At 37.0% G+C, this 15,687-nt stretch overlaps 1 protein-coding gene across 1 annotated transcript in view; it reads right to left on the bottom strand.

Moving 5' to 3' along the window:
* Positions 1–700: 700 nt before the first annotated feature.
* Positions 701–15,687, bottom strand: part of ift43 (intraflagellar transport 43 homolog (Chlamydomonas)) — a 35,120-nt gene continuing 20,133 nt past the window's right edge. The window contains exons 4-9 of the mRNA XM_079853221.1: positions 14,676–14,711; positions 13,571–13,617; positions 5,824–5,896; positions 3,098–3,173; positions 2,838–2,900; positions 701–1,494 (exon numbers count right to left, since the gene is read on the bottom strand). Of these exons, the coding sequence (XP_079709347.1) occupies positions 1,384–1,494; positions 2,838–2,900; positions 3,098–3,173; positions 5,824–5,896; positions 13,571–13,617; positions 14,676–14,711 (406 nt within the window). The 3' untranslated portion in view covers positions 701–1,383. The remainder of the gene's footprint in view (positions 1,495–2,837; positions 2,901–3,097; positions 3,174–5,823; positions 5,897–13,570; positions 13,618–14,675; positions 14,712–15,687) is intronic.

The raw sequence follows: 15,687 nt of genomic DNA on the forward strand, positions 1-15,687 counted from the left end.
GGAAGCTCTCTCTGCACTTATCCGTGTGAGGCGTGGAAAGAGACCGCTGTACTGCGCCGTAACACCAGCAATCCTTCTCAACGAGGCAAATGGAAATGAGCTTGTGTGTAGAAGACACTTCACTCGGTTCCGAAGATCAAATCTAAATGAGTGGATGCAAGCCGGCTCCCTTTATACCCATATATCCGGTGAAGTGGCGCAATCCACTCGCCAATTTTCATTGGCCTTTTCTCAAAATATCAGAGGTGATTGGGGCTCACAAGTATGACCTCGGGTGTCAGTCATTGACACCAAGAGTCGAAGTGATTGACAGATATGGAAAACAGTGTTACTTTAGCATTATTTATATACTATTACAGTATTTTGAATTAGCTTTTATTTTGATATGTTCATTTTCATTTTAGTTTAAATTTTAGGAATGTTGTTATTTAAATATTATTGTATATTATTTTATGTTATATTAAATATTTCTATATATCTTTCATTAAATTTGTATTTAATTTTCAGTCATTTTGGTACTTTAGAACTTTAACTTATTTTAGTTTCCAAAGCAGCATTTCTAATTTTAAAGTTTTTCATCTAATACTTATATTTTTATTCTAATTCAGCTCTTAAATTGTCAAAAACGATTTTTAATAGTGTTAGTTTTAGTGAAATCAGCATGTTTCACAGTGTGGTTATTGGTAATTGTTTTTATTTTGAATCTACTGGTCAAAACAATGGTTCCCCTTTTTTAATCTTTTAAGCCATTTAAAACAAATACATAATATACAAGATATATACTGAAAGCATACATTACAAGATATATACTGAATATCATCAAGGCTAAAAAATTGAGCATGACTATTAAAACATTTCAGACAAAAGGTGAATAATTAATTAGTTTATGGATAATTTCATGAGAAATGTACATTTTTCGAAGAGTGAAATTTGATATTCTGACTTAAATGAAACGCGTTATGTTAACCAACAAACAAGGCATGATAAAAACACAGGAATTAAGCTCACCGTGTTTGAAACAGCTGAGAACCGGACGTTTGGTTCACGGTCGATGGTCTGGTCAATAATGATAAGGCTGGCTTGCTCGGATGAGCAAAGTTCATTTTAACTCAATCAACTGGATTTCAGTTTACCCACTCATTAACCTTGGATTTACGCTTTTTCCAGATACTACAAACGGTGACAAATGTCTCCAGATTGATCCAGTTAAGAAAAGCAATGTTTCTGGGTTTGCAAGGTTAACCTTAATGAGAAACACACACACAGCGTAAAGCCGTGTGACGTCACCGGCAATGACAATGACATAGTCAAGAGACACATTCAATATGAACAATATCTGAACACATGAAGTGTAAATGTAACCCTACAGAGACGTGTCCCTCCTCAGGCCACAGGAGGTGGCGACTGCTCCTCTCGCTCTTCTTGATCCCATTCCGTCTGGAGTTCAGAGGAGACTTCGGTGAACAGATGATCCCAATCCCAAACAACATCCTCCTGAAAACCATGAAAACCCATAGGAACTTCATTAAGAGAGAGAGGCTGGGAAGCAGGAGAAGAACAGTGCCTTTAAAGGGACACCTAAAAGACTCATCATTTACTCACACTCATGCCAAGGAACACAAAAGGACATTTTTTTTGTTGTTGAATGATCTATGCATCTTCTGTAAGGAAACAATGTGAAGTATACAGCAGTTCACATGTCTGTCAAGCTCCAAGGATGAAAAACAACAATAAAATGATCAAGAAAGTAGAGTCGATGACTTGTGCACTACATTCAACTGAGTTTCTCAGGAAAGGCATCAACAGCAGAACTTTTAAAAATCATTTTGATAGTTATTATTGTCCTTGTCGTGATGGACTGTCATTGCAAACACTACCAGTCAAAGGTTTGGAATAATTAAGATATTTTTAAATGTTTTTCTGTTCTGCTAAAATGGTAATATTGTGAAATATTATTACAATGTAAAATTTCTGTTTTCTAAGCGAATATGTATTATGAAGAGTAATTTATTCCTGTGATCAAAGCTGAATTTTCAGCATCATTACTCCAGTCTTCAGTGTCACATGATCCTTCAGAAATCACTCTAACATGATGATTTGATGCTCAAGAAACATTTATGATTATTTATCAATACAGTTGTACTGCTTTATATTTTTGTGGAAACCGTGATGCACTATCATTCAAAAGTTTGTGGTAAGATTTATTTTAAAAAACATTATTCAAGGATGCATTAAATTGATCAAAAGTGACAGTAAAGACATTTATAAATGTTACAAAAGATTCTATTGTTCTTTTGAACTTTCTATTAATAAAAAAATCCTGAAAAATAAAATGTATCACAGTTTTCACACGAATATGAAGCAGCAAAAAGATCAATTTCAACATTGATATTACTAATAAATAGTGAGCATCAAATCATCATATTAGAGTGATTTCTTCAGGATCATGTGACACTTTACTATATATTCACATAAAAACTGTGATTTTAAATCATAATAATATTTCACAATGTTACTTTTTTACTGTACTTGTGATCAAATAAATGCAGCCTTGGTGACCATAAGGGACTTTCGAAAACATTTTGATTGCACAATGATTGTAAGTGTTTGACTGCTAGCCAGTGTTTAAAAGAGTCTTATTTTTGTGTTTCACAGTAGAAAATCATATGAGTTTGTAATGACATGAGGGTGAGTAAATGATGATAGAATGTTAATTTCTGGGTTGACTATCGCTGTAAAACATTGCAGGAAAGTATGAAATGAAGAATGTTGGTCCTGATTTCATAAATCCTCTTAAACGCCTTAGAAAGAGCCGGACAGACGCTATATTTGCTCACCTCTCTCACCTCCTGCTCCGGGGCTAAAACCTTCGTGAGCAACTTCAGGTCAATCTCTCCATCCTGGAAACATGCAAGCAAAACACTGGGCAAACAATTACTGATGATACCGCAGCTATGCAATCTAACGCCAGGCCAGCATGTGACCACATAGGATGGGAAAGATGCTCTAAAATGATTCAGAAACTTTACTCTGCCTTACAAGAGAGTCGAGAGTCGGTGTTGCGGTTTAGGAATGATGAGTAGACTGAGTGTCTCACCAGGGTCTGGAAAGCAGAATACTTCATGAGGTCGTTGTCCAGGTCTCTGTAGGTCATAACTCGGTTCACCTGGATACTGAAGACAAGAGAGAGTCGGTTCACATCATCTTAAAGACTAGACTGTCCTCCCTTTAAATTGCTGATAGACAACCAGATTAAATTCTTTGAAACTTTTCAGCACCATCATTCAAATTAAGAATGAATTGAAACTTTGACATGATGGAAATATTATGACAAACGATCACACACCTGACATCCTAAAACTATTTCACCTTTAACACTGACTTGAGATATGAATTATATATGTTTAGGGCAATCACCTTTATTGATTTTGGTTTCATTTTCCATTTAGCTTTCTTAAGGCAGGTCAGAAATCAGAGACTAACTGTGATTATTTTATTCCATGACAGCCCTAGATTAGTACAATTAACTATTCAAGATAAGATGTTTTATTTGTACTTTTTGTTGTTGTTGTTGTTGTTGTTAAGCACAATATCCTCAGTAAAGCTGGTCTAGAATGATATTTATTGTGAAAAGCGCTATGCAAATAAATCTGAATTGAAAAATCTTTATCCTCTTGTGTCTTGTTAATCTTATATAAAGTAAATGTTTTCCAGATAATATTTTAATCATTTGTTTTGGCCTCAGTACAGTGGCAATATAAAACCAATTATTTTTATCTGGGAAAGGATAACTTGCATAATATTTGTTGTTGCTTATTATTTTCAAAAAAGAGAATAAATGGGTTTTTGTACATAAAAATAAATATCTGCCTAAAATATCTCAAATAAATATTGTATTTTAGGAAAGGTGTCCCACAGGTGATCATCATATTTGGGGGTCATTGGCATGAAAAATCCATGACCTAGACTACAACTGTTCTTTTACTTTTGTGCTTTGTGTTTAAGCCTCAAGGAAATATATAAATATATATAAATTAGAGGTGGGCATAGATTAATTTTTTTAATCTAGATTAATCTAGATTAATTTTGAAATTAATCTAGATTAAAATGGCTCATTTGAATTCTGCCGAAGGCATTCAGAGTATGTGTGCTACCTAAATAATGGCTATAAAAGTAAGTCTTTGAGAACGGGTTTCTCAAGCCAGGTGGCGCATTAGACCAGGGGCTCATCTCCTGTTTCCACAATGCATCACAAACTGCTTGAGAAAGCTGTTCTACTCATAGACTGTAAAAGGTTACTACTGTACTGTTACCGTACGTAGGCAACATTAGGTAGGCCTATGTTATTATCAACTACTATAGGCTATCAATTAGGGATGGGCGATATGGCCTAAAATCCATATTGTGATATACATTGCAGCCTCTTGCGATAACGATATTATAATAAAACCATTTCAGAACAGGTTACACAGACCCTGCTAAACAACTGCTAAATGTTTTTTTGTTTTTTTTTAAAGGGTGTATGTAGTTTTGAGAACATATATTGTGCAAAACTGTAAGTATACAACATAATTTTGTAGATAAATAAAATGTAAGTACACTAGCTGCAGAGACTTATGGGTCTAATGTTTATTATGGCTTGGAGCTTATGAAACCCCAAATTTAAAATTGGAATATTGTCTAACTGATGTCTTTTCAGTTAAAAAGAAACACAACAACGATTCTTAAAACCGGGCGCAGACAGAGATTATGTGCTACACCACTAAGATATATTGGGAATAATACGTGCGCGCTGATATTCAGTGATATCATGTTTCGTTTTGAATTTGAGGTGGTAGAACGGATTAGTCGTGTGTTAACTTACCGAACTGTGACCCCACACACTCTGTCTATAGTTTGCTGCTGCTCGTCGGACGGCTTAAATCCGAACCAAGTCCAAATAATGGATGTTGACGGATCTTTTTCACCAGCTTTCACTTTCAGCCGTTTACTTAAGATGACGACGAATATGATGCGTTGCAGCCGGGTGTACCTCGCGGCCGCGGGTAGATTGCGTCATCATAGCTTGTGTAGTATAGAGCAGCTCCCAACCCAACTTGGAGAATAGATTAACGGCGATATTTTTTTTATCGCGCGATAAGAGTCTCGATAACGGCCCACCACTAATATAAATATATATAAATATAAATATAAATAAAAATAAATATATATATATTATATATATATATATATATATATATATATATATATATTCTATTTCACTGTTTCTGAACTCCCTGAAACGCCTCCATTGTAGTCTTGAGTTTCTTCCGGGAATGAACACGTCACAATATTCCTCATTATAATAATTCATACGCAGAATAAAGGGGCGGGGCCTGGTTGAGTTAGTTAGTAGTGTGTTAAACTGGCGGTTATGGTAAGGGGCGGGACATTTCCCAAACACACTCGAAGCGCTCGACCAATCACAACACACTGCTCCAGCTGACCAATCAGAGCACAGTGTGCTTTTCAGAAGGAGGGGCTTCATAGAGACAGGAACTAATCAGAGCGTTACTGACAGACTGGGAAGAGAGGAGCCGCAACAATGGAGAATGAGGGAAATAATCAACATTCAAGCAAAACCTGTTCTAGTAGAGCCAGAAAACCACATCAAGACTTGTGAAAAAAGGCATAGGTCCTCTTTAATAAAGTTTCTTAGCAAGATCCATCTGTCAAATGCTCAAACATTGGGCTCAAGTGGACATGTTTCAGAATGATCTCACTATTGTTTGTGGGCATGTGAACCATATGAGTTTATTTCTGAGGATGAGTGTCAGTTGATACCTGGGTGGAGCAGCGATCTGCATGGTGAGATCTTCGTCTTGAACCTCCTCCAGGTCGGGAATCACTGGGATGTCTAGAACAAGTACAGTAGGTGAAATGCATTTTCCATTGAACTCTAACAAGACATGTAATGCTGAAAATGATCTTATCATGAATCATGCCTTAACGCTGTCCCAGTTGTATGACTTTCTAGCTTCATATGAACACAAACATATTTTTAGAAAAATAATCCATTTTTGTTAGTCCATACAACGCACGTGGATGGGACCCGCAAAGTAGACGCTTCACAAACCACACAAAGCGAACACAACGGTAATCCAATCGAAACCGCATACTCAGGGTCCGAAATTAACACCCGCCAAGCGCCAAATGCGGGTAGATTTTCCGTTTGGCGAGTAAATCTCAAAAGGCTATCCGCCACATTGGCGGGTGAATGTTCATACCAAAATATGAAATATTCAGCGCGCACGCGCTCTCATCTGTTGACGGCGCTGAGGAAAAAGGATATGTGAAGCTCCCGCCACTGGAAGAAGCGGAGAGCAAAGGCCGCACACCCATCTAAGCCGCGCAGAACGTCTTCAGCACTCGCGGATCGTGCATACTCCGCCGCTGGCCATGCTGCTTCTGCTTTACACACCATGGCCGTTTTTTCTCACGAAAAGGAGTTTTCTCATAGCGTTTGCAACGCAATACTCGTTCCCTTATCTCTCAGGGAACCGAGGTTACGCAAGTAACCGAGTAGGCTACGTTCTGCCTTCCCTTCCACATGAGTCAGGTAACAAAACTGACAATTTTTTATTTTTTTTTCACCCCAATGATAGTAATATTTCATATATTTCTCTCATTTTGATCAATATATAGATTTTTTTTTATTATACATTTCAAATTTTGCTCTGGACAATTTTTTTACGTTTATATTCAACATAATACCTTATTATCTCAATTAAATGTACTGAAATGAATGTGACAATGTGACAAAAAAAAAAGGCTGTTTATTATTTTGGCCGGTAAAAAATATGCTTGGCTGGTGGATTTTTTCATCTACCAGTCCCCGTGGCAGGTGAGCCAAAAAGTTAATTTCGGACCCTGCGCATACTACAACTAAATAAGCTTGCTATAAAAAACAGCAAACAAGAACAAGCCCATAATAACACTAAATAAATACAAATGCTTTGAATTTAAAATAAGACCACAATATTGCGACCTCTGATCATATGAAGAAAGAAAGCCATATCCTCCTAGGACAGCATGAGGATGAGAGTACAATTTCATTTCATCCCTTTAAACAATGCTTTAGCAAGGAAACAAGCTTCTTTTGTGTTAAATGTAGCTAATCTGATAAGCTTCAGGCCTAAATCATTCATTCCACGGTTTATCAGTCGATATAAGCACTTTCAGAATGATTTTTTCCAGCAGATGAACGAGGAAAACATAGACATCAGAATACATCCGGCTATTTAAAGAGGCAGACGGTAAAACTGCTTCATGCTATCGTACTTTGGTGTGAATGCTAATAAAATGAACGTTCTTGGTATGAACGGGCCTTTAACGCAACTGCTAGTTTACAGGAACAAATATTGACTTTTTATAATGGACTTATAACAGTCAGTTTTATTTACTCGCCAAAGCCAAATTCAGTTCCTCTTGTTAGCCTGATTATGGATTTAAACTCACCATGTGATCGAGCTACTAATTATTTATTAGAATTAGGGCTGTCAAACGATTAATCGTGATTAATCGCATCCAAAATAAAAGTTTGTGTTTACATAATATATTTGTGTGTATGGAGTATAATTATTTTCTATATATAAATACACACACATGCATATATATTTAAGAAAAATGTGTTATTTATATATAAAATATCTATATATAATATAAATTATATATAATATAAATATACATACACAGTATATACATGCAAATATTTCTTAAATATATACATGCATGTGTGTGTATTTATATATAGAAAATAATTGTACACAGTACACACACATATTTTATGTAAAAACAAACTTTTATTTTGGATGCGATTAATCGTTTGACAGCCCTAATTAGAATATAAAATAAAGTTGTAACTTCTCAGTAATAATTCCATGTAATTTAGGCCTAAGTGCTTAACTCCATTAATGAAAATGGCATATTTAATCTAAATGTGTATATCAGATGTAAAACAGTTTAAATCCTTCTTTTATTTCTTTAAACTGTAATTGTGAACATGCACTGTATTTATGATTAGGACTCGTAATGAAGATTTACAGTGGTTGTCCGTCAGTCCCTCAGCTCACCATCGGTGTCGCCAAACTGCTCCGTGTCAGAAATGTGCATTCGCATTTCTCACAGTTTAGGTGCTCACATTGTCCCGTCAAGTTTGTTTTTAATAGATCACAACCTCTGCGTGGGAAGTGGCGTACGCACGTTTCCAGCCACGTTTATAAATGAGACCCATGGTTATTTAAAGAGGGGGCAAAACTGCATCACGTTTGCTAATAAAATTCTTGGTATGAACGGGTCTTTACACTAGCTAACATAGCTCCTAGTTTACAGAAACAAATATTGACTTATATTAACGGACTTATTACAGTATATCGATATCAACACTTTCAGAACGATTGTTTCAGGCAGATGAACGATGAAAACATTGACATCCAATCAGAATACATCCATTTTTTTAAAGAAGCAGAGAGCAAAACTGCATCACGCTTATAATAATAAACAGAACGTTATGGTACTTTGGTGTGGATGCTAATAGAACGAACTTTCTTTGCATGAACGGGCCTTTTTGTAACTGCTAGTTTACATGAACAAACATTGACTGTTTACAATGGCCTGTTTAATACAGTCAGTCTTATTCACTCGCCGATTCAGTTCCTCTCACAGCCTGATTATGGATTTGAACTGAGCCACAAAGTTTTCCTCTTCGAGACGCGCACTCGGCCATATGCTACAGCTACTGCTGGGTGTTACTGCGAGTTGCAGCATTTCCCACAATCCCTCCAATCATCACAGATGCTGTCTGTCTCCTCGGCACGGCTCTGTTTATATATTGTGTGTGTGAACTGTTTGATTCCCTCCCTCCTCCCAGTGTTTCTCTCACTCTCGCGCTGACATCCTCCTCCACGCTGCCCCCCTGTCACGGAGACCAGGCGGCCATGAATATTCAGTGATCGAGACAGTATCTCTCCCCGCTGTGAGGCGGCGCTCCGGCCAGGGGCTCCCCAGAAACCGACACACACTCGCACTCATCCCGGAGCCGAGCATTTGGGCCCTGTCAGCGCCGGCCACCCTCAGGACCCGTCAGGCCAGAGCGGCGACCTGCGTGTCCACTCGGGCCGGGCCGGGCCGGGCTCCAGGAGCGCAGGCCTGCCTGCGAGCCCATCTGTGTGGGGTCGGAAGTCACGGCGAGGCCTGGCAGGAGCCGCGGTGCCAAGAGCCACGCACCCGCTGCCCAGAACAGTGGGAACCCGCTTTAATTGGCAAAACTCGACAGGACAGAGCGTGGCATCGCTCCCAAAGAAGGACAAACTTTCACAGCCCTTCTCCTCTTTTTTTTTTTGGACAGGCTTTTGCTGGAGTGCGTTCAGGTGTGGCACGTTCACAAAACCACCGTCACAGTGCTTCACACGGAGGAAAGCATTGCTTTTCTTTATCAAGGAACGTTTTGTTGATAAAATCAGAGCAAAACTTTTGTCACCTTCACCACTTAAAGTGGAAAAGTTCAAAAACGCCAGATGCTTTTATCCAAAAATTCATTTTTACATTCATTTTACATTCAACCAATGTGGGAAAAAGTAGGTACGGTAACACTTTATTTTCATGGTCCCTTTTGAACATTCTGTAGACTACAAGTAGCTTTTAAGGAAAGTTTTGTTGATAAAATCAGAACAAAACTTCACCACTTAAAGTGGAAAAGTTCAAAAAACGACACGAGTGAAATGTGGTGTTCAGTGTTTCTACTACAACTATATAACATGCAATCGCCAGATGCTTTTCTCCAGAAACAATTCATTCATCCAATGTTATAAAGTAGGTAACACACTTTTCTTCAGCCTGATATATACACTGCTGTTCAAAAGTTTGGGATTTATTGTTAATAAAATCAGAACAAAACTTTTGTCACCTTCACCACTTAAAGTGGAAAAGTTCAAAAGCGATTAATTTTTACATTCATTTAACATTCAACCAATGTTGAAAAAGGTAGGTAAGGTTACACTTTATTTTGATGGTCTCTTTTGAACATGCTGTAGACTATAAGTAACTTTGCAACTACATGTCAACTAACTCTCAGAGTATTAGCAGACTGCTTAATATCTGATAATTTATCTTTATAAAAGTACTTATAGTCTGCTTAAACTCTTTATTTGAATGATTTCCAACAGATATTCTACAGACTATAAGTAACTTTGCAACAACATGTCATCTTATTCTAACCCTAACTCTACCAGTCTACTAATACTCTACTAACACTGTAATGTTAGTTAGTAGACATGTAGGTGCAACGTTACTTATAGTCAACAGAAAGGGACCATCAAAATAAAGTGAAACCACTTTTTATAATAACTTTGACGTCTGTTCATGAATACTAAGTCATTAACAAACACTGTAACATTATGTAATGCCTAAAGGAACAGTTCACATTCACATCTGATTGAATGGAAAAGAGCAGCTCTGACATTCTGCTAAAACTGGTCTTAGAGCACACACAAAATATCCATCAAACATGGTTTCACAATCCTGTAAGCCTGATATATATATAAGAATAATAGTCAGGAAACATCTAAATGTTTGAAATGGATCAGTTTATCAAACCTTCAGACAAATATTTTAAAAAAGAGAAAAAGTTTGCATATGTTGTTTGCTGAGTATCATATTTGCTGCATCAGGCGTTTATGGCTCGTATAGGTCTGATATAGTGAGAATATGGAGGGAAAAACAGCTCAGTTTTATTTCACAGGCCCAACGTGAACAAAAATATGCAATTTAGTGCAGATGCTGATATTAATATGAACAAAAAGTAAGACGAAATGATGTAAATCAGTGAGATGTTTTTATATAAGAGATACTACAGCAGATACTTAAATAAAATGCATATAAATATCAGTCGTCTCTCTATTTCTGCCAAGAATATGTCTAAGTAAGATGATATTTAAATGCTTAGTTTTAAGTTTTAAAACATAATGCAATGCAACGATGATTGAGAGATGAACAAATAAACCTCACAGTAGGCTTGAAAGGGTTAAAAGTTATTCCCTTCACATTCAAGCAGTGCTGAACTTCTATATAACTAACGGATGTGAATTAGCACTGTTCACCAAATCATTGAGCCAGTCTTAATGTTGAGTGTGTGAGTGCAGCGTTTGTGCTCCAGACATGAAGGATTCCTCAGATCAGTGTGTTGATGAGGAAGAGTGTGGCGCTACTTTACTAAGTGATCAGCTGGACGAATAAACAGGTGGAAAAATCCCACAGATGCTCATTGGAGGAGGAACCGAAAAAAGCCATCTAGAACACCTTAATCCCACAGCAACATGCTAACAACTACTGAAACACCACCTGACTACACTCAACCATTTTGAATGAATAGTTAGTGGTACTGAATGAATCCAAAATATAGTTATAAAGATTTCAATTGCTTACTGCCATCTGGTATTTATTTTTTCACTGCGCTCATGCATTCTGGGATTGCGTTCTCCACCAAAGCTGCGTTATGACCTTAAACAACCGAACCCAAGATGCCTAGAAACACTCCCTCCACACACACTCTATCTCAAGGAGATAAACGTGGTCATTTTTAATTCCCTCTCAGGCTTTCTGAATCCCGTCACAAAAGCCACGTTCAATTCATCTCCCTGACCCTCATAACAAGCCCCGTTATCCTACATTGATAACTTCTTCCTTTTCTCTCATTTTTAATTAAAGCTAATTAGAAATGCCAGCCTCGTTTAGTCACTGACAAGATTCATCTGTGTTCCTGATACACAAATAAATGCAGGCGCGCACGAGCGCTGCTTCATATTCATGAGCGCGAGGTGACAGCGTCCCCTCATCTCTAAAGCGTGTGGTTCAGCAGATTCGGGCCCCCGTGGACCCGCAGTCACATCTAATGCTCTCAGAGCAATGACATCAGAAAGCCTCCGCAAACAGGCCCCTGGACCTGAACTCTCACACCCTCCCTGCGTCCGGCCCGATAATGCACCGTCGACACAATCCTCGGCGTGAGGCGGCGAGAGGAAAAGCTCTCGCTATGCAAACACCATGATTAAGCGGCCAGAGAAAACAACGTTTTGGTTAATGAGGTCGCGATACGACCTGTGACACTCGAGGCGGAGAGGGAACGTGTAGCAGAAACCGGGTTTTGATGCTGATTCCATCAAAGAGTCGAGCGTCACGTCTCTACAAGACCACATTATTCTCTTATTTATATTTATGAGTTCAAGCAACTTTCACACGAGGAGAGGTGGATCAGATTCAGTGAACGAGCTCAGGAGGGCGGCCGACATTGTTCAGACATCAGTATGGTGTTTCTGACTGATGGCAGCAAAGTTGGCATTAGCAACTAGTTATGAGTTTGATATGTGTTTAGTATCATTGATATACCATGCATGCAATTTTATTTTTTACATTTTATTTTTTTTTCTCTTTCATTTGAATTTTAGTTAAAGTTTTAGTCATTTTGTTGTGTTGTTTTGTCTTTTTTTTTTAGGGCTGTGCAACGATTAATTGCATCCAAAATAAAAGCTTGTGTTTATATAATATGTGTGTGTACTATGTATAATTATTTTGTATATATAAATACACACATCCATATATATATTTAAGAAATGTTTTTTATTTATATATAAAATATTTATATTTATATATCATATAAATTATGTATAAATATATATATACAGTATATAGATGCAAACATTTCTTATATATATATATATATATATATATATATATATATATATATATATATATATATATATATATATAATATATATATATATATATGTAAACATATACGTGCATGTGTGTGTATTTATATATACAAAATAATTATACACAGTACACACACACATTATGTAAACAAACTTTTATTTTCGATGTGATTAATAGAGATCTTTTTTAAATATAGTTTTTAAGTTTCAGCAGTTTATTTAGCTTTAGTTATTTTAGTACTGAAACCAAATGCAACTAGCTGAAATAAATCCAGCATATTGACCATATGTTAGCAGATTTATATTATATTAATTTGTTTATATTTGACACTAATTCTTAAATCTTCTAACAAATTTCTAAATCTAACAAATTAATTTTCTGTTTTCAAATGAGCTTTTAGTCCATTTTTGACACTCGATCAGTATGTAGTTTAATGCATATTCTGGCAGCTGTGTCCAGTGTGTTATTTCTGCATAATCTCTTTATTTTATTCATTTTATAATCATTGAAGGTCTCTTTCTCATTTGTGAGTGCAGCACATGGCCTGAAGATGGCATGTTTCTATCCGGTCCTTTAAGCCTAATGTAAGTGTGTTTGCCGCTGGTGTACGTCATGAAATAAGGTTTCAGACTGTGTAGTAATTTATCAGTCCCAGCAGCTGGAAGCTCACAGAACACGCTCCGCTATCAGCCCTCTTATGGAGTGTCGTACAGTAAATTAGCAGACATTAGCTTCAGTTCTGTTTGAATTTCCTAAGGCGTGTTCATGGTGGAGTAAATGTGTTTGAAGTGAACCCGAGCTCCAGGGAATCATCTATACTCACCGCTTTCAGTGTCGGAGCCCTCGGGGGTTTGAGGCCTCAGACGCCGGCTACACACACGGGGAGAGACATCGTGTTAAACACAAGAGAACAGGGACAACACTCTATCCATCAACTGAACACACACACACACACACACACACACACACAGACGTCATTTTTATTAATGAAAACGAAGCTTTTTGAAAACGCTCTCCAAAGAAGATACATTTGAAAACGCGGTTTCGTGTTGTAGTGTGGACTGAGAAAACAGAGGTATTTGAAAACGATGTAGTTTTAGTCATGTGACACATATTGTACCAATAGATATTGATGTTTATACCGGTATTGTGCCTGTTGTGAGCTGTTCACTTTCACACAGTTGCTAAAATATGTTACTTTGCACACTCTTCATATCACAGTCCTGCAAAGATGACAGGATTCACTCACATTTGCTGAACACGAGAGCAGTTTTAGCGTTTTACACCAAACATATAATGCTGAGTGAGTTTGCTGGACGCTTCAGTGAATGAGGAGATATTTTGCAAAATAAAATTATCCTGCCAGAAGAATTACACAATAACTTTATCATTTATTTTTCCATCTGTATCATCTCAGTGAGCTTTTGTGAGGGTTTACTCATGCGCAGTAAAGGTGAATTTAGCGTTTTCAGGCGTTTTCCAAAAGTTTCTCATCCGCACTGAAACGCCTGAAAACGCCAGTGTGGACGGAGAGCGCTTTTAAACGAAAACGCCGTTTTCAAATGTATCCGGATTAACGTAGACGTAGTCTCACACACTCTCTCTCACACACTCACACAATGTTGCTTAGTTTTCTATAGTCAGCTAAATCATTGTGAATGTGTCTTGTCGTCCAGTCCTCGTGGACTCAACGCTACTGATAGTCCATAACCACAGGTTATACATGTGAACTCCACCATCATGCCTGTTAATCAGAGTGATTGTTCTCGCATTAACCAAGGACACTTTCAGTATGACGGTAATTTCCTCCTTAAATCAGGAGCATAAACAAACATGTCCTTTTCTTAAGACTGTGGGTCCTAATCACTGCATGCTAATCTGAATCCTGAAGACAGTAAAAGTGAAGACAGTGAAGACAGTGAACTCACTCCTCCAGCTCTTCAGCCGCCTGACGTCTTCCAGACCTGTGGAGGACATCACAAATCAAACTTACAACAATCAACCAGCACAATCACACTCAATCACTGCAAGTGTGTGTATCTGTGTCTAGAGAAACGTCTTCTCAGACTGAATCCTCTCATCTAAAACCCACAGCAATGGCAGCTTTAATTCATCAACATTCATTTGAAAAGAATCATTTTTATGCATTAATGTGGTGAATAATAATTTTCACACTGTTTCGGAAAATAGTTGAGGAAAATAGCATAGACTATTTATTTATTTTAACCCTCCTTCAGCTCGAGCTTCACGAGTCTTTCTGTGTCAAATCTGCTCTGATTTATCAAGGAAACGCAAGAATAACTTTGATATTGTTAGTAATATTTCAGCTGGACTGAAGCAGCTTCGCTTTACTTGATTATCATACATCATTTATTATCATAATCATGAGTATCAAATATGATCATCAGGCTTTTGAGGAAGGTTTATTTGTTCATCTCTCAATCATCATTGTATTGCATTGCATTATAGATTTGATCATAAAACTAAGCATTTAAATATCATATTACTAAGACATTATTGGCAGATATTGATATTTATATGCATTTTATGCAAGTATCTGCTATTCTGTTATAAAGATCTCATTGATTTACATTAAAAGCATCATAATCTTTTTGTTCATATTAATATCAGCATCTGCACTAAAAATTAATATTTTTACTCAGTTTGGGCCTGTGAATAAAACTGAGCTGTTTTTCCTTCATATTTTCACTTTATCATCAGACTATGAGCCATAAAAGCCTGATTTATCAAATATGACACTTAAATACACATGCATTATATATATATATACATATATATTTGTTTTTTTTCCTTCTTTTTTTTTGTCTAAACATTCAATAAACTGTTAAATAAATAAAAAATAGTTTTTCCTGACTATAACTTCATATGTCAGGCTTCACACGTTTGAAGGTGATGTACTGGATCCTGCTGGTGTTCTGC

Source organism: Squalius cephalus (genome assembly GCF_949319135.1).
Source record: "Squalius cephalus genome assembly, chromosome: 20".
Classification (NCBI taxonomy): Eukaryota; Metazoa; Chordata; class Actinopteri; order Cypriniformes; family Leuciscidae; genus Squalius; species Squalius cephalus.